The sequence below is a fragment of the Equus quagga genome, chromosome 16 (genome assembly GCF_021613505.1).
Source record: "Equus quagga isolate Etosha38 chromosome 16, UCLA_HA_Equagga_1.0, whole genome shotgun sequence".
NCBI classification, from domain to species: Eukaryota; Metazoa; Chordata; class Mammalia; order Perissodactyla; family Equidae; genus Equus; species Equus quagga.
Window position 1 is genome coordinate 34,258,764 of NC_060282.1, and position 19,829 is coordinate 34,278,592.

At 44.7% G+C, this 19,829-nt stretch overlaps 1 protein-coding gene across 2 annotated transcripts; it reads right to left on the reverse strand.

Annotated features, from left to right (window-relative positions):
• Nucleotides 1-831: 831 nt before the first annotated feature.
• On the reverse strand, nt 832-18,595 carry DCSTAMP (dendrocyte expressed seven transmembrane protein). 2 transcript variants are annotated; one of them, XM_046641702.1, is made up of 4 exons: nt 18,563-18,595; nt 9,419-10,460; nt 4,104-4,412; nt 832-3,150 (listed from the first exon to the last, which is right to left on the reverse strand). In XM_046641702.1, the coding sequence occupies exons 2-4, from the start codon at nt 10,445-10,447 to the stop codon at nt 3,076-3,078; spliced, it is 1,413 nt and encodes a 470-aa protein (XP_046497658.1). In that variant the 5' UTR covers nt 10,448-10,460; nt 18,563-18,595; the 3' UTR covers nt 832-3,075. The 2 variants fall into 2 exon arrangements, with proteins under 2 accessions (XP_046497658.1, XP_046497657.1); XM_046641701.1 differs by lacking the exon at nt 18,563-18,595 and adding an exon at nt 16,816-17,351.
• Nucleotides 18,596-19,829: the final 1,234 nt, after the last annotated feature.

The window sequence follows — 19,829 nt, forward strand, 5'->3', positions numbered from 1 at the left end:
GGGCAGTATCTTTCTGTCTGTACAAGATTAACAGAGCACAGTTTACAATAGATGTCTCAAGAAATTTAACTAACCATTCATTTAAATCTAAAGTGGATAAGCTGCAATTAAATAAGCATTTTATGTTCCAAGTTAGACTGGCCCTAATGAGCGGATCTAAATCTTGTTTTCAGAATCAAAATTGCCTTTTGTGACAGCACCTCCTTGCCAGTCTGTCCTTCCCATCAGGACAAGCACTTCAGAGTAAGGGCATGCGTGCCAGACAGATAAGGACACTCTCCAGAAATCTCGTGAACTGTTGAAAGTCACAATCTTTTGGAAACAACAGAAATTATGCTACTTCAGAAAGGTAGTTTTGATTTCCAGGAAATTAAGATCCCTTTACTAACCTCCTAGTGCCCTTCTCATAGAGAAGAGGTGTAAACTGGGCATTTGCAGTAGGAGAGGGCAGAGAACCTGGCTATGGTTCCCTAAAGGCATCGCGTGCTCTGGGCCCTCGGCATTTACCAGAAGCTACTATGTATTGTCATTTATTGTCCAAGCGTCTGTCTGTCTTCTTGACTAGAATGCTAGCATCCCACAGGCAGGAAGGAAGGTGAACTGTCTGGGCATCACCAGCACCTTCTATGTGGCCTGTTCAAGCATTTGCTGTAGATGCTGGTGATGTCATTAGGTAGATAAGTTAGTTAATAGAATTTAGAAGTGCTAAAGCATCCAATAGTCTCTAAAATTTGAGCAGTTCATTCTTTGCCTTAGTTAAAATGGAACAGATCTCTTCTCTGTAGGAGGAACAAATGAAAAATGAGTACCAGAATTCAAACATTGCCTCAGTTTAATATATACATTTGTTTATTTAGAAAACACAACAAAGCATAAAATCATCAGAATACTTAAATAAGCCAAAACGACAAATATGTCTTCACCTTCTCAAATCCTTTTTTGTTGGAAGTCACGTCAATTATATCAGCCTTTTCCTGAGCATGAGCTGCAGAATGGGTCCTACATGATCCTAATAGTTATCAGAGGTAAAATTGTTCAGTTTAATAATTTGAGGAAAGTCTGTGTGAAACAAGGTTAAAGAGATTTCTTTATTATAGGGTTTCTCAAAGTTTTGAATTATGCCAAAATGCTTTATGAATCTTCGAGATTGGAAGGCAGATGGTAAAGATTTGGTTACACCGCAACTCTTTTTGTGGACCAACTCAGGGACCAGTGGTCTGAGGAGCACGCTTCAGGAAATGCTGAAGCAGACACATTTCTAATGCAGGCTCCTCTCTTAGAGAAATTTCATCACTGAAGACATGAATCAAAGGACTGCAATTCTGTAAAACTTTCTGGAATGGTGGTTCTCAGTCTTGGCTGCCCATTAAAATCGCTTGGGAACTTTAACCATGTCAATGCCCAGCCCAAGCCCAGGCCAGCTCAGTCAGGGTCTCTGAGGGTGAGTTTTCTCATCTAGAAAATGGAAGTGATAACATCTACCTCACAGGGTTGTCGTGAAACATAAATGAGATCATGGAAATGCCTACTCTGGTGCTTGAAACAAAGTTTAGTCTTTGAAAAAGATGTTTCTTTCTAGAGGTAGTGTAGAATTCCAATTAAGAAATGTAGAAGATATTATGAAAATAGAAAATCACTGTTTGGCTGCCTCAGTTTTGCATCTATGGATGCTAAAATCAGAGGGTAAATCTATGATGAGAAAGAGGATGTTTACATAGCCTTAAAGTATTTCTCCACAATCTACTTATTGATTAAAAAGGAAAAAACAGTAATTTTAACAGTGGAAGAATCTGGCAGACTCCATTTTAACCAAGTGATGAAAAGTAACCTCACCAGTAATGAGACATGTCAACATCATGTACCCCCCTGATGTCAAGTGCTGAGAAGAGCACAGCAACACTTTTGTGGTATTCTTGCCAAAAACACATTATCTGAGTTTACTTACAAGGAAACATGAGACAAATCCAAATCAAAGGATATTTTACAAGATAACTGGCCAGTATGCTTGAAAAGTGTCAAAGTCGTGAAAGAAAAAGAAAGAAAGACTAAGGCAATATCCCTGATTGGAGGAGACTAAGGAACCATGACAACTAAAGGCAATGTGTGATCACTGTGCTATGGCTATGCCAGATGTTAACACTTGGGGATGACGGCAAAGGAGAAACGGAACTCTGTGCTGTTTTGCAACTTTCTTCTGAGTCTGAAAATTTTTCAAAATGAAAAGTAAAAAAAAAAAAAAAATCAACGTTTCTGCATTTCTTCCCCATTCTGGGACTTTAGAGATAATAGAATCAATATTCAAGGAGGTTTTTCTCCCTCCTAGCTATTTTCAGTATAGGGGAAATCGGCCCTATTATATATAATAGTATATTGAATATAGTGAGACAGAGACCCAAGATGCACATTTAGACAAATATTTCATATAATTTGGATACATGTGGTCCCTTGGCCGCCCTGGTGTAAATACCAGATAGAGGATTCGGTAGAAGAGGAAAAAACAAAAGAGATCCAGGAAAGCAGAAGATGGGAGCAGAGGTGATGGTGAGAAGAAATTAGGAGCTCCTGGAGATGGGTTTCCGAAAGAGTTCTTGGTTTTTGAATAAGAGAACAGGAGGAAGAGAGACAGTTGTGGTGGTAGGGAATGGCTGTGAAAGAAATTAAGAAGGGCAGAGAGGCGACGGAAGAGTTTAGAGATATGTGACTGGCATTACACGTGTATGTTCTTCTTGGCATTTGCTTGTGACCCTGCAGTAGAGATTTTGACTTTTTTCTAATTTACTTGCTTTTTTTCTTTGAATATTACTGTATGCTGAGACTCATCTTCAAAGAGCCTGGTTATAGTCCTGTTGCACTGCGACACAGTCTAGATCACGTGCCTTGTTTGGAAGACAGATGACATAACCCTTTACCTGGTAGCCCTTCAGCCTTATGAAGAGAAGTAGTTTGGCCCTGCAAACTCAGCCCCCTGAAGGAACGTGCAGGCTAGTTCTCTGTTGTTGAGCAGGTTGAGTAGTAACCACCATCAGCAGACTGGAGAATCGCTGGTACCGTGTGGCCAAGGAGCTATGTGGGGTCTCATGGATTGTCTTCATCTGCAAGGTCCATTTGTTTCTTCCTAATCATTTTCAGGACTGGAAGCCAGAAATGAATCTGAACAGACAAAAATATGGATGAAGGAGCATTAGAGTCATTTCAAATGCCTCTGACATAAACTTTTCGTTGTGGGACAACTGGTGTCAGGAAAAATACAAAAGACTTTGAAATGGCCAGAAAAACATATCCTTGCAGGTTATCTTGGTCTTTCATTGTCTATGAGCTATTTTCCATTTCTGTAAGTTGTAGATAGCTGACAGCAATAAAGCAAATGATTCTTGTCCATGGACATTCAAATGAATTTCACTCTGTAGAGTACAATTGACCCTCTCATCCACCCTTGTGGAAGAAGCCAGTTTTGCATCTATTAAGCAAATTCATTTTGGAATTCCTGATGGCCTGTATATTTGTATGCTTTGAATCGTTCTTTGAATTGGTTGGAATTTCTTACTGTTGCCTCTTTAATTAATAAGTTAAATAAAATCTTTGACAAGTGTTCATTTTATATGTATGTGAAAGTCGTGTATATAAATTGTGTATTATCTATATAAAAATACATATATATTATATATATCATCATATATATACATCACATGTATATTTTAATCCTGGAGGATGAGCAAATTCTTTGGAGCGTACGAAGCTGCAGTAGGTATTTCTCTCTCTGTTATTTATTATCCTTGACCTGGTAAAGTAACCCTTATTGGGCACTGTCTTTTAATAGCCATTACAGAGAGCCTTCCAAGAAGCCTCTCTACAAAATGACTGAACATACTCACTTGAAATCAATGTTTTGAAGGTATGTCTTATAGAATCCTCTGGACCAGTATTCAAAATCACAAAGCTAAGAGCCTTAGCCGTGTACATCTGTGAACCCCCTTACTCCAGTGTCCCATCTGTTACTGGGGATATAAGCCCTAATGTGAAGGTGAAGGGTGTTATGAAATTCTATTTGCCCTTCAAACTCAAAATTTCCTTAATTATAGATCATACCCCCATCTTGGCCTTACCTTTGTAAAGTACAGACTCAGTTTCCTTTTTACTTCTCCCACTGGCTGCTTTGATCTTTTCTTCAATATCTTCTCATGCAGGTATTGGACGCGCTCCCTCTGCGTGTTTGGATAGAAGGATGCTGACACCAGGATTTTAAGTTGCATCAGGATGGAGGACAACAGTCCTAGCATCACTAGTATCACAAGAATAATGCTGAGAGGAATCCAGGTCTTAGACAGAAGGAGCTTTGGTTTAGGGATGCAGCTGGGTTCAAACAGAGATATATTAAAGGGAGAATCATGGATGATGGCTTGAGTTCCTTGCTCCTAAAATGAAAGAATAAAGTCATCAAGGCCCATGCCATTTTCATCCTCAGTCTTTGTCTTTCTCAGTACTGCCCTGAAACACATAGTGTTTATCTTAAAACATGCAGAGAGCTTTGGCTGAAGGAGCTATTGTAGCTCCTTTTGTGCTGTGATTGGAGTGAAGGAGAAGGGACGAGTCTTATTTGTAGCTATTGCAGTGTTTTCCCAAGTGAATTTGTGGAAATAAAGATTTCCCGGAAAGAAGAATACCAGATAAGTTTGTCTATTCTGTCCCTTCTTTGGAGAGTCACAATGATGTGAGACAGTTGAAGATTCAGAAAAAGGCAGAGAAATCTAACTTCAGCCAGCTGTTCTCCTAACAAATTTGACCACATAACCCATTTTTATGGAACACCTGTTTCTACACTGTAGGCCATGTGGGACTAACTAAAGATGGTTTTCTCTCAACTGGGGGAGAAGTTTTTTGGGAGCATAGCTCCTTAAGACCCAGTCATATCTTCCCCCTCTTGACAAATACTCCATCAGCAGACCACAAGGTCACAAAGATGTGTAGACATTAAATCATGTTCTAAGTCAATCTTTTAGAGCTTGGAGCGAGGGGAGGGGAGACTATCCTTAGCATAAGAATACCAAGAATAGTATTTACTGAAGGTAGCTCTAAAATCATATTTGTAGAGGTCTCAAAATAGGACATTTTCTCCTTTCTCTTGAATGCTCAGGAGGGGTGCATTTCTTCCTGCTTGAAGGCAGGAGAACAAACCAGTTGCCCTCAGCAAACTGACACATAGGGCATAAGGTGACATTGAGCCACCCAGCCAAGCCACCAGCAAGAGTAGTGTGTGCTGATTCAGCTCTTTCTTTTCCCTGACCTAAGAAAGTCATTTAATCTCTCGGTGGATTTGTTTTCTAATTTGGTAGGAATTCTAATTCTAACAGGAATTAATGGACCAGATCCTGCCCAGGCATAAACTACTCCCAGTGTAAATTAAGCACCTTGGGGATGGAGCATTAACCTTACAGGCTAGAGTACTTGTAAGTTATTATCACCCTAGTGCCCCAGAGCCCTGGGGCCAGGAAGAGGTAAATGACGTCTCTAAAAGAACCCCACCACACCCAGAGAAGACCATGCACCTTGGACCTACCCTAATACCTGTGAAGAATCTGGAAACCCCAAACCTGGGACCTCTATACAAATGTCAAGTCAAATCTGTAATTTCCCCAGCACCGTGACTAAGCAATGAAGAGCATTTGGGTTGCCTCTCCTTTTCTCTTATCAAACAGACAGTTTACCTACAATTAAATAGAGAGATTTTGGTCCCCAGAGCAAAAGAACGCACTCTTTATAACACCAGTGAAGAAACAAACATATCGATTGAGTCGGTGATGAGAAATCCTGCAGTAAGGAAGCAGCGGGTGTCGGGTCTGGGAAGAAGTTATTTAGTCTAGGAATCTAACCAGGGATTTCGCAGCTGGGAGTCAGGGCTTCACAAAGCTTGAGTCAACATTTTTGTACGGGGTTGGTGGAGGGTAATGTGGAAGACAAATGAAGGCTCTCAAAATGCCGAGCAATATACTAAATGGTTCCCTGATGTTTTAAAATGTGTTTACCTCTCTTAACTAAACAATTTGCCAAGACAGTGTTGAGTAATGGACTGAGGACATGCTCTGGTATCAGACAGTCCCTAAAAGTTAACGCCGACAAAGGCTGTGTACATAGTAGGTACTCAATAAGTAGCGATTATGGCTATTTTTTTACTTACAATGCCCACCCATCCAGCTAGCTCATTTCAGGTCATTTCCCATCTTTCTTCTTTATTTAAAATTGTATGAAAGTGGGAGAGAAATATTGGCAAAACCTTAAGCCAATGATTCTCTTCCTGCTTGATTTCTCCTTTGGCAAATCTGCAGCAAGGGAGAGACCAGGAGCCTCCAAGGGCATCCTGAGAGAAGGTCAGGGTGCTGCCAGTCACGCAGAAGCTTGCTGCTGGCGGCGCAGTCTCCCAGACATGGCAGGAGACTTGGAGAGGAGCTCCCACAGCAGTCTCATACTTACATCTGTTCCAGCGCCCACTGCCCTGCTGTCATTGTGAGTGTACATGGCGGCCTCCCCCGCCAGGACGTGAGCCCCTCCATGGCAGCCATCTAGGTCTAGACATCTTTGCATTCCCATGACCCACCAACGCCCAAACATGTGTTTGTTAGGACACTGCCATCAGAAAGCTTCTGGGCTTTTTTTTGGAAGGCAAAACTTGCCTTTTTTTTTTTCCTTCTGTCTAAGACAGTGAGAAATCACAAAACAGGCATTGGTATGGCTGAGAGAGAAATAAATGAAAGAGAAGCAAAAACAGAAAGGAGAGGAAGAATTGAGAGGGGAAGACCAGAAGAGAGAATCCAGGAGGAGAGTGGGTTGGGGGAGGAGAAGCCCTTTGCTAGCCAGCCCCCAGGAACAAGCCAGTCTACAAATCTTGTTTGGCTTTCATTTGAAACACTGCTTCCATTATCCACCCTGCTCCAGATATCTAGAGCAACAGGGTTCTTGTAATTAACTGAATTCTTCAGGGGAAGCTGAGGGCTCAGAGTAATCAACTCTGAGCAGCAGCCAGGATTAGAGGGGCAGGGCCCTGGACGTACCTGCTGAGCCAGAAGAACAGGAGAGGGAAAGTGAGGATGCAGCAGAGGATCCCTGGCCTTGAGAGATAAAGAGAGAAATGGGAAGTGGGGTTCCAAAGGAGGGTTTACAGGCACCCTTTCTGACATTCCCCTCTAAGATTTCCCCAGCAGCCAGCACAGCCTATTGTAGGTTGATAAAGAGGAGGGAAAATCAAACCCATGGAAACAGCTGTTGGCGTTTTCACAAGCCTGGGCTGCTGCACTCCACCTGAGCATGCATGGCACTCATACACATGCACACGCGCACACAGGCACATACATCCACGCATATACTACACGTTCATGCATGTGCATACACACATCCCACCTGGCTCAGCTTCACCATCTTTGGGTTTAAAAAAATAAAACAAGTATCTGACAATATCTAGATCCCCTGAAATGTCCATATAATCACAAATTTCCACAGGGAAAAATGGGAAGGAGAAAAGATGGGAGGCACAAAACCCACGGTCCTCTCTGTTGGGATAGGGCTGCTGGGAGGAGGGAGATGGAGGAGAGAAAGGCAGGTTCCCTGACACCCAGGAGGTACCAGCTCAGAGAAACAAACAGTCTTGGCTAATTAAGATTTTCGTAGATCCACCTGATGGCCTTTAAAGGTTAAACTTCCGCTCTATCCTTTGGGTGGTGGGTTCAGAACAATGGTTCTCAATCTTGGCCACACATTAGAATTATTTGGGGAGTTTTAAAAAATCCTTCACCCAGGCCTCACTCAGTCCAATTAAATCTGAAACCCTGGGGGCCAGAACAAAGCAACAGATTTGTTTGCTACTTTGCTTGTTCAGTCCCACAGAGATGACACTGCGCAGCCACAGTCGAGGACCACTGGTTTAGAAAGCCCTTGCTTTCCAGGACCTGAGCTAGAGTTTCTCAAAGTGTGGTCTGTGGACCACCTACTCTGAAAGCACATAGAATGCTTATTAAAAGTGCCCTTGTGTTTGAAACAAGATCTCTGTAAATTGAAGCCTGAGACTCTGCATCTACCCCAGGAAATTCATAACACACACTTAAGGTTGAAACCACTGACTTAAATTGTCTGAAAAAACCAAGTGTAGCTGGTTCCACTTTTAGTGAGTGTTATCAAGTACTAGTAGCAGCATATTATTTGGTTATTTAGGAGCCCTTTTTCAATGACCATCCTCTTAAACACTATGCTGATGCATTGGGAGCCCTCTTGCGTTTGATGAGGACTCAGGATGCATATAAAAGAAGTTCTCCTTTAGAGAAGGTGCTCAAAGTTTACTTGCACAAGTCTAGGGGAGAGAGGAAGTCAGGCCGTAAATACAGCCTCTTGGTTTCATGCGAGGTACTTCTGCTTGAGAATCAGCTTTGTGTTCAACATCAGAGGCACCTATCCCACATTTCAGTGTTTGCTGACTGTACGAAACTGAAAAAGGCCCCCCAAAAACATAAGATCTAACCCTCCAAATTTATAAACATTACTTTATTTGGAAAAAAGAGGCTTTGCAGTTGTGGCTCAGTTAAGGATCTCGAGATGGAGAAGTTACTCTGGATTATCCTGGTGAGCCCTAATGCAATCACATGCATCCTTTAAGAAGGATTTTACATGGACTGAGGAGAAGGCAAAGTGAAGACAGAAACAAAGATGGAGGGATGCAGCCACAAGCCAAGGAAGACTGGCCGCCGCCAGAAGTGGGAAGAAGTGAGGACTGGATTCTCCCCTAGAGTCGAAGGGAGGGTGGCTCTGCCAACAACACCTTGATTTCAGCCCACTCGTGCTGATTTTGAATTTCTTGTCCCCAGAACTACAAGGGAATAAATTTCTATTGTTTTATTTATTTTATTTTATTTTTTTGAGGAAGATTAGCCCTGAGCTAACATCCACCGCCAATCCTCCTCTTTTTGCTGAGGAAGATTGGCCTTGAGATAACACCTGTGCCCCTTTTCCTCTACTTTATGTGAGGGATGCCTGCCACAGCGTGGCTTGATAAGCAGTGCGTAGGCCTGTAGCCAGGATCCAAACCGGCGAACCCCAAGCCACTGAAGCAGCACGTGCGAACTTAACTGCTGAGCCACCAGACCAGCCCCTAAATTTCTGTCGTTTTAAACCACTCAGTTTGTGGTAATTTGTTACAGCAGCCACAGGAGACTCGCACAATGACCAAAGATGTTTGGAATGATGTCATATTCTGACGTCAGGACTTCGATTCAACTTAACCCACTCTTCTTGGGTTCCTTCTACATACTGGGCACTGTGCCGGGCACCGGGGGTCCAGAGGTGAAGAAGATACTGCCCAGCCTTGGGCAGTTCATGATCTTTAGCAAACAGATCAGCAAATAGGCAGGCTACATCATGAGAAGGGCCTGGGAGCACCTACCTCTCTGTGCAGTTTCAAGTGAACCTCAAGCCCTGGTAAGCTTTGGAAATGCTTGCTCACGGAGAAAATGAGCCGATACAGCAGATAATCTACGGCTGCAAACAGCACCCAGATGTAGAGATGGGTGAGAATGGGGAGGAAAAACAGCCCCAGCTTCTTCCTTTCTTTAGGAGTCGGCCAGAAAGATGGAACCACAACATACTTCCTCCTTTCCTTCTTATTCAAGGGGAGGACACAGGGCCTCTGTTGACACCTCTCCCTTTCATCAAACTGAACGAACTGTCTGGTGATGTAAAAGTTTTCAAACTTCCAACCACAAGGATCCAAAAATCGCTTCATGAAGAGGCCAGTGCCCAGCAGCACCAGCAAAAGCCCTGCAAGGGCAAATAGCTGCCGTCCCAGGGAGGAGAGCACCTCTGTCGCCGTCACCATCTGGTACAAGACACCCAGGACTTCGACTTTAGTGTCATTTAGCTGTGCCTCCAGGGCTTGGCTGGGACTGAAAAGAGAGACCGCCAGGGTCTGGTTCCAAGACACGAGGTCGTCAAATAGACTTGGGTGGGTGGTAAGGCGGTAAATCCACCGAATTGCTTCAATGTATTTTTTCAAAAGTGGCAGATGTATGGAAAAACTCTTTGCCCTGAGGTTGCAAGTCATACTGTCCAGGAGACCTTTAAAGTTATGAAAAATATTTTCCACGTGTCCAAAGATTACAATCCCTGTGCCAGCTGCAATCAAAGCATTCCTGCCCTCACGCAGGCCGCAAGAGAGGAAGAAGAGAAGAAGGAAACATCGCGTGTGCTTGGAGCAGCACAGCAGCACACATGTTATCATCCAGGAGGTGGCAAAGACCGTGAACGAGGACACAACCCAGTAGAAGGCCACAGAGAAGAGGCCCACTGAAATGAGAGCAACAAAACAGCAAACTCCCAAATGTTGGATAAAGTCCATCCATCCAGGGCTTCTTGGAGACACATAGGTCCCCCAAAGACTTAGGAAGATATCAGTGCCTGAGGTCCAGACACCCATGCTCCCTGTGTCCCTGGAAATGAAGAAGAAACCAGGGTCAGATGTTGCTTTTGAATGTCCTCTGTCACTTTGGAAAGGGCATGGTGATAGATTGGCTGCAAAAAATGGCTATAATTCTTTACCCTTCTCGGTCTCCACACCCTTCTTGCAATGTGACTTTATAGCTTCTCCCATTAAGAGGTGAGAGAAATAGAATCTATCAAGAAGTGGGGTCTCTTTCTCAGTCTTTGAACTCGGGATGGCCTTGTGATGTCTTTGGCCAATAGAATGTGGCAGAAGTGACGGGGCCAGTCCTGAGTCTCTGACTCACTCCTGCCTCTCTCTTGGAACCTTACTACTAACTTTTTAGCAAGTCCAGGTGTATTGATCTCCTATTGCTGCTGTGGCCAATCACCACACACTGAGCGGCTCATAGAAACACGTCTGTATTCTCTTACAGTTCTTGGGGTCAAAAGTCCAAAATGGGTCCAGAGGGCTCTGTTCCTTCCGGAGGCTTCAGGGGAGAATCCATTTCCTTATCTTTCCCAGCTTCTAGAGGCTGCCTATATTCCTTGGCTCATGGACTCTCCTCCATCTCAAAGCTAGCAATATTGCATCTTCTTTTCTCTCTGGCCTCTGCTTCCATCCTTATATCTTCTCTATGACTCTGATCCTCCTGCCTCCCTCTTATCAGGACCCCTGTGAATTATATTGGGCCCACCTAGATAATCCAGGATAATCTCCCCATCTCAAGATCTTTTTTTTTTTTTTAAGATTTTATTTTTTTCCTTTTTCTCCCCAAAGCCCCCCCGGTACATAGTTGTATATTCTTCGTTGTGGGTCCTTCTAGTTGTGGCACGTGGGACGCTGCCTCAGCGTGGTTTGATGAGCAGTGCTATGTCCGTGCCCAGGATTCAAACTGACGAAGCACTGGGCCGCCTGCAGCGGAGGGCGCGAACTTAACCGCTGGACCACGGGGCCAGCCCCTCAAGATCTTTAACTTAATCACATAAGTACAGTCCCTTTTACTATGTAAGATAACATATTCACAAGTTCTGGGTGTTAGGACGTGGACATCTTGAGGGAATGAGGCATTATTCAGCCTATCACACCAACTTGGGATGCTGTGTGACAAAAGGCACATGACCAGTCAATTCCATCCACTCGGCCAATAGCCAGCCAACTGCCGGACATGCGAAGGAGGCCATCCTAGACCAGCCAGCCCCCAGTCAGCCCACCAGCTGATAACAGATACTTTAGTAACGATAAATGTTTATTTGTTTTAAGCCACTGAATTCTGTGATGCTTTGTTAGGGGGTAATTGTTAATTGATAAATGCAGCAAAGCTGTATCATGGGTCTTAATAGTTGAAACAAACCCTAGGCTGATGGGTGGACAGGCTATAAATTCCGTAAACTGCGTTATGTAAGATCACTTTTTGATAGGCATCTATTTTCTCATGCTCTAATTTTACAGACCAGAAAGTGTATCAAGGGCATCCAAACTTAACTGTGGCATTGGACTGAGGTCATTGTACCTCTCTCTGTAACCATCACCCACTCCCCTACCCTTACCCTCTGAGTGTAGTTCTCTCCTGAGAATCTTATAAGGAAAACAACAATAATTTGTCACTGAGTTAATTATCTTTTCTTTTTTCCCAGATCTGGAATAATTAAAATGCAGATGCGAGGGGGCTGCTACCACCCTGTCAGTAATGCAGATTTAGGTCTGTGATGCACTCGGAGAGTCTTGGGTTCATTTAGAATGATATAAAATCAATTTGAGACATTTTTCTCTTGATTCACGTGAAAATACCTAATGAGCTTTATACCATATGTATGGTATAGACATCGATTAGTTCTTAAACACTCTCAAATAAATCCCTTCTCACATCAAATATGATGGGACTGGATTTACAGAGTAGCTTAATACTATTGGAGCCAGTGAACGCAGGCTCGTGGTGTAGGAGAGGGGGCCGGCATTGGCTAGAGGGAGTGAACTGAGCAGCCCGAGGTGAGGAAACCATTCTCTTTCCGTGTTCAGGCCAAAGAAGGTTAATGCAGGGCAGACAGGAGGTGAGGAAATAGGTTAGGAACAAACCTGTGGAAATTCCTCCTGTGATAATGCGGAGGGCCTGCAGCTCCTGTCAGGTAATCTGATTGGAAATGCTCAGCACAGAAAACAGATGTGGGGAGAAATTAAGTGTTAAAGAAGGGTCATTACCATGTGGGACCAGCCTTATCAGAGATTCAAGATCCCAGTAAGAGGATGCTCTTACTCTATCAGGAGGAAAGGGAATTGGAATGGCCATGAGAATGGGAACCAGGGAAAGGACATAGCTTTTTTGCCTGCCACCTTGCTTACTTTCAGAATCGGAGGTTGGTTTGAAGGTTGGCAGTGTGCCCAAGCACGTTGCTACTCCCACTCCGCTCTGACCCCCAGAAATCACCGATGGGCCCCTGAGCTCCGGAACCTTCCTCAGCATCGCTGACCCGAGTCAGAGCTGCCTCATGGTCTGGGGGGGGGGGGGGGGGCGTAAACAGGGGGGGGCCAGCAGCCAGCAGGCTGGCAGGGGCAGGACAGCCGGCATCCGAGCAGGTCGCAGGTGGTGCCTCTCCTCCCGTGTGTGGCCCCATTCGCTTTCTTTGTCATGGCTTTGGATTTGACCCCAAACCATTATTTGACTAATTGATTCACTAATAGGGATTAATGGCCTGTTACGTTGTAGGCACTTTACATAAAGCATCTCTCTACATCCTCCCTGAAGCCTCTGGAGATGCTCTTCGCATTTCACACAGTGGAAACTGAGGCTCAGAGCACTGGCTGAAATGTGTCAGCAATCACATGGAGGGTAGATGGTACAGTGGGAGTCAGACCAGGTCTCTCTGCTTCTGGGCCAGCTCCCTGCCCCCTGCATCATGCCCAGATTCCCTGACTCTGGGTTATGTGACGGGACACTCAGCTCACTGTCTTTGCTAGAAACACATTACACTTTCTGTCAGTGACTGTTTAAGAGCTGACCTGTATATCACAAACCCATTTCTGTCTGCTCATTTTTTTCTCTGCATCAAAATAGTTGACCCTGTAAGGATATGTCTCAAATCAGCTCTCTCTAGAACAAATCAGAAAAGCTAGCTGTTTTATTTTTTTCTAGTATCCCTTATGAGGCAGCATTTTTCTCACTTCCTAAAAAAATTACTAATGCATATTTTGGATTCATTTTTCCCTGATCTTGTTTCATCCTTCTACAGCGTGTCCTTAATACAGATATTTCTCTAAACGTATGAAACAAATTTATGAACACATTAAAATTGTAACATTCGGCAATAAAATCTAATCTCAATTAAATAAGATATACGACTGCAATTTTGTCCTGTAAGAGGCACATGTTTTCTTAACAAGCAACAGATCTAATATTATCCTTCTTGTTTTTGTGCTGAAAACAGCACGTCATCAAAAAACACCAAAACTTTCTGCGGCAGGAGGACTGAATGCATTCTCTCCCATTTCACAGCTCAAGCCACAGAGGAGAGATTTGGATCACGGACTATGAGCCCAGAGGCTGGTGTTCGTTCTATCCTTCCTGTCATGTTGAGTGTGACCCTGATTTCCTCCTGTTCTCTGTTCCTCGTTTTCTCTACTTGAGTGTAAGACCTGCCTGAGCTCCCTCCTGATGAGGTTTAACGAGGGGAGCCACCCTGGAGATAACGTGCCCAGTAAATGCAACCCACATCTTGCTGCCACTGAAAATTGAGAACTTCTCTTCCCTGAAGACCTTTAGGCAAGGACTGGATGACCCAAATCGATGGGAGACAGGAGCCGGTTTACACCACCCTCCCAGCACTGCCGTTTTACACATTCTGCTGAGTTCTTTCTTCTTGCTCCTGCAGAGGTACAGTCCTTCTGCTGGTCTTTCCTGAGAGAGCCCCAGTTCTTTCCTTTTAGGCAAATTAGTGAATCAGGATTTGGACAAGCCAGTTGCTTGTTTCTTTCTCTAAGACTTTGTCAGAAAGATACCCAGATTCTTAAATTTTCTTTTTAGAGCTAGAAGGAATCTTACAGATCAGAGCTTCTTAAACTTGAGTACGTAATCACTGGGAGAATCTTGTTAAAATACACATTTTGATTCAAAAGGTCTAGAATGGCACCTGAGATTTTGCATTCCTAACAAGTTCCCCGGTGGTGCTGAGGCTGCTCATCTAAGGACCAGACACTGAGTAGCAAGCTCTAGAATTCAGCACTGTCTGATAGCACTTTCTGTGAGGATGGCAATGTTCTAATCTGTGCTGTCCGATGCAGTAGGCACTAGACATATGTGATGATGAAGCTATTGAAATAGGGCTAGTGAGACTGATGAGCTGAATTTTTAACTGTATTTAATTTTAATTAATTTAAATTTAAATAGTCACATGTGGCTGGTGTCTAAGTATTGAACAGCACAACTCTAGATGACTGACACCCAGCCAGCTGGTTTCTACAGATGAGGCAACGAAAATCCAAAAGAGGCTAAGGGACTCGCCGAGGTCATCCTGGCCTGGGAGGCAGAGTTGGGAGTGAGAGCCCAGTCTTACACCACTCGATGACGCATTTCTGATCATATCAACATCTCATCTCTGACTTTTCATGAACCGCATTTTAAAATCCTTACCAAGGTTCCTGGGTAATGGAGTTAAAATTTCCCACCTACCCAGTTTGCCTTCAGGTACCACAAAATACAAAATTAGAGAAGTAGACAAAACCATACCCTGTGCCTTTATCTGAGACTTAGGAAAATAGCAATAACAATAGATAGTAGTTATCAAGTTGTTTCCAAGTGCCTAGACACTGTTATGGCACCTGATATACATTATTTCTCACAGCAGCTCTTTACTATTATATCTATATTTTTAGATGAGGAAACTGAGGCTCAGAGAGGTTAATTGACTTGCCCAAGCTCACACAGCAAATAAGTGGAAGAGCCAGGATTCTTACCATGTTTTAGTGACATGAGGGTTCAAGATGGGCAGCTTCTCAGACCCTCTTTAACATGATGTTCAAAGAATAGCTTCTAAATTTAGTTGAAATACATTCCCAGAATCCCAACCATGCATGCATCCTGTAACGTGGATCCAACAAGGTCAGTATCCCTCCTTGCATTGTCATCTGTATCTGGTGTCCTCCATGTCCTCTGCCAGCACAGCCTGACTAAACCCTCCAGAGCTGACTAGATCTCCATCCTGGTGTCAAGCCCATCTTGGTCTGAAGTCCAGGCTCTGGGGCCCTCATTCTCAATGGAGCCCTCTCTCCTGGAGTCTGGGGATGAGAGGTGCATTCAATGTTGGTCCCCACCTTCTCTGAAGAGCTGGGGTCAAGGTCAGGGCTCTTCCTGTGCTGGAACATCAGGGCAGGCAGCACACAGCATTTCAAATGCCTACAGTGGCCAGATAAGCACTACAAAGAGTGAGGGAAATCAAGAGATACACAGACTTCATGGGGTGAGGGGCAGTGGGTCTCTAGGGCTCTCTCCCAGTTTAAGTTGCAAAAGTAGCAGCCCCCAGCCAGGCAGATTTTCTTCAAGGCTGTATGGAGACCCAGTGTTGCCAAATTTTCTGATTTTTTTTCAAGAGAAGCCAGAAATCTAGATTTCTTTGGGTGACATCTCCTGATTTTTTAAAAAGTGGCTCAAATTATTTTTCAACACTCTGGCTGGCTGACTTCGGCCCCAGCAGTCAGGATGCCTTTGGGGGACCCGCACACTGCTTCTCCTCTTCTCTCTGCTCTGCCTCCCTCCTCCCCTCATCCTTCTCTTCTCCACTCTCTGAATTACCTTCTCACTTGATATCCCCTGGGACATTTTAAAATCCTCCTGTAGGCCAGTTTCCAGTCTCATGCATAAAGTTTTTCTCTATGCCTTGGGAATATTTATATTTGCCCAGAGGTCTGTAACTCTATTTTATTCCCTTCTCTTGTGCTACTGGATTGAGCGTCTCCCTTACTCTCACCATCACTTCTTCCTGCAGCGCATAAAAGACTAACCTGATCTCTTTAACCTGAAATTTCTCTTTATTTTGCCTCCATTATCAAGAAGGGCTATTGCCTGACTCAACATCCTTGTCTCCCCAGGATCAAAAACCTGCTTCTTGCTTTTACCAACATCAGTATCCCAAGAGTGATTACCACTCCCCTGCCTTTATCCCTAAAGTACACCCCTGGCGGGGGAACCACAGCTGGAGTCCACAGGAGAGTATCACCAAGGCCCCATCTCTCTTTCATGGGGTTAAAGTAGTTTTCGTGTGGTTGGGTTGGAGGGAGCAAGAAAAGGACCAGGGATGGGGAGGAGGAGCCCCTGGTCCAAGCCAGGAGCCATGCAGACCTGCGCAGTCTGTGTATCCAGCCTGAGCCCCACTTACCTGCCTTCATACAGAGCTGAGCTGTTGCCATGGGAAACAGAAGCGGCCAGGCTTCTCCATCAGCCCTGCACACGCTGGCAAACACAGGCTGCGAGTGCACATACAGTGGATTTGATTGTTTTCCCTGGGAGGCATTAAATGTCAGGGGCAGCAGCGAGAGCCCTGGCATGGAGAGCATGGGCTCCTAGCCCTCGTCCCCATCCCCAGAACTCTGTTCGCCCACTTTGTTGGGGAGTCAAGCAGACTAACATTCCCGAGCACAGATCAACTCTAGGGGTGCAAAGAATGCATCCTTGCTTCCTATCCAAGGCCCAGTCAGCAGCCGTGACAAATGGAGCAGTAAAGTAATAATTAGAGCCTGCAAATGGACAGTCCACCCTAGGAGCTTTCTGGGTTGGGATATTGAAGGTGCACATCACCAGTGCCCCTCCGGGCTGGCAAACAGAGACCCAGAGCCTCACTGCTCCTGCAAGTGCAGGGAAATCAACACGGCCTTCTTTGGGGAAGGACCTGGGGAGCTGTCCTATTGCTCCCCTTTTCCCCCACTTGTGGAGCACTCACTTTGTCTGACATCCTGAAATTTTCATTAAGTGAGACCAGCTCATTCTGATCCTGCTCCCTGTGCAGAAGCCAATGGCCTATGCTCAGCAAGCTCAGATACAATTTGCAGACACTCTGGGCAAAAATAAACCCAGACTGACCATCCCTCTATTCTTCCTGTGCTCCTCCAACCGGCTCTGCTAATCCCCTTCGGGAACCGAGTCTGAACCCATCAGCCTCTCTCACTGTCTTCAGGATCTGCCGGGAATCTCTGTTTAAAGGAAATGTGGACAAAGGGCAGAGTGGCAAAGGAAAAGAGCCCTGGGCAGGAAGACAGGAGATCTGCGGTCTAGCCTGCCACCACCCAAAATGGCTGTGTGACCTTGAATAGGTCACTTCGCCTCTCGGGACTGCAGCACCCCAGGGCTAGCCCAGTTCTAAGGTTCTTGCCGGCCCGAGAGTCTGAAATAAAGGTAAAGAAGAAGAGCAGAGCTGGCTCTGGATGTTGGCATTTTGCAGTAGCCCCGCACCTGTAATCAGGACAAAAGAAGAATGGAGCGTTTCTTGTCCTTTTTTCTTTTCCTTTCTTTCTTTTTTTAAAAAAACTCTTGCAAACTTATAATTTGGTTCGGAACATACTGTTCTCTCAGCCTGCCAAAATAGCTCAAGACCCAGGCCTCCATCTGAGGCGGAACGAATTCCTCATAACTTTGTTCTAATAGTTCTTGCCTTGGGAAAGTCAGTAAATGCCTTCCCCTGTGAAGGCAACCTTTGCACAAGGAAGGAAAGATTAATGAAAGCTGCCGGGTGAACAGAGGAGCATTTAGGGAATGGTTCAGGCCAGCAGTATGCGTGGTTCTGTCACTGAGGCCCGGCAGCCCCTCCTGCAGGACCCGCCAGCCCTGCTCCTTACACCGCCCCGGGGCTTGACAAACAGCATCAGTTCTTCAAAAGCCGGCGAGCATTAAGAGGATGTTCATGCTGTGGGCTTCCCCGAGGTGAGGGCATTCAGGTCCCCCAGGCCAGCATCACCAAAGACTTTCTTTCTGATATTTCTGCACATAGTAAATTGTTCAGGGGGTGGGGTGGGGGGGGCACTGCCTAAAGTATTCTCTTGTCTCAACGGTTTATTCCAATTTACTAATACTTAATTTTTTCCTTAAAAAAAGCAATTTAAAAAATGAGATTATTCTGAAAGTTTACTTACTGGTTCCTCTCAGGTTCTTCTTCAAGTGCAACAATGTCCTTTCCCGGGGGCTCTGAGTCTTGATATAGAACAGGGAAAAAGGAACGGGAAGCGACAAGAGCATCACATTGCCATGAGTCAACTTCTTTATTTCCGCCACAAAGTTACTAAGTCATTTAAAATTGACCAAGGGGATAATTGACGCAGAGGAACTACACAGTTCTTTCTAGTATTTTCCGCAAAATAGATGTTGCAGAAACCAATTCTAGAAAATAGTGAAATAGGATATTTTTAAACATCGGGGAATGAGTTATGAAAACTTGGACTCTCTCTTTCCCTTTTTCCTCTTTCCCCTCACTCTCATACTCCTCACCACCACCACCACCCCTCCCCCCGCCCCCAGCAATGGGGCCACAACAAACATCCACCAGCCCCACTCCCACCCACAGTTGAAGAGGCAGATTGCATAAAGGAGCCCCCTCTGCACTGACAACCCCAGAAGGGTTTAATAATCTGTGTCATGCCTCTCAACCTTGCATGAGACTTTCCATCTTAGAAGTTTAGCTTCCAAGTCAAGAAGACCAGCTTGTGTGGTTTCAGAGAATTAGGAAAGCCTCAAAACCCTGCTACGAAATGGTTCTTCGCCTTTTGATTGAGCCCCATAATGTAACTGCAAGAACTTTTATCTTAAAATTCATGGATTCCTGTCAAAATGCAAATATCCTTGAGAAGGATTGATATAAAGAAAAGTATAAAATAGATAATTGTAAAGATGGAACGTTGAAAACTCATGTCAAACATCATGATGAAGCTACACAAATGTCTGATGTTTGGGCAACACGTCTATCAGGCAGCAAACAATAGGGATCCAGTGAATGTTGTGAGCAAATAAACATTACAAAAAATCAGTGAGCATCATTGGAGTAGGTCGGAGGGGAGTGAGTACAGGGCAGGGAGCAGAGTTAGGAAGTAGGACCAGTGTATTAGTCAGGGTTCGCCAGAGAAACAGAACCAATAGGGTGTGTGTGTGGAGAGAGAGAGAGAGGTTTCTTTTAAGCGACTGACTCACATGAGTGTGGGGGCTGGCAAGTCCAACATCTGCAGGGTGGGCCAGCAGGCGGGAGCCCCAGAGAAGAGTCAATGTTGCAGTTTGTGTCCAAAGGTGGACTGCAGGCAGAATTCCCTCTTTTGTGTGTGTGTGAGGAAGATTGCCCCTGAGCTAATATCTCCTGCCAATCTTTCTCTTTTTGCTTGAGGAAGATTGTCCCTGAGCTAACATCTGTGCCAA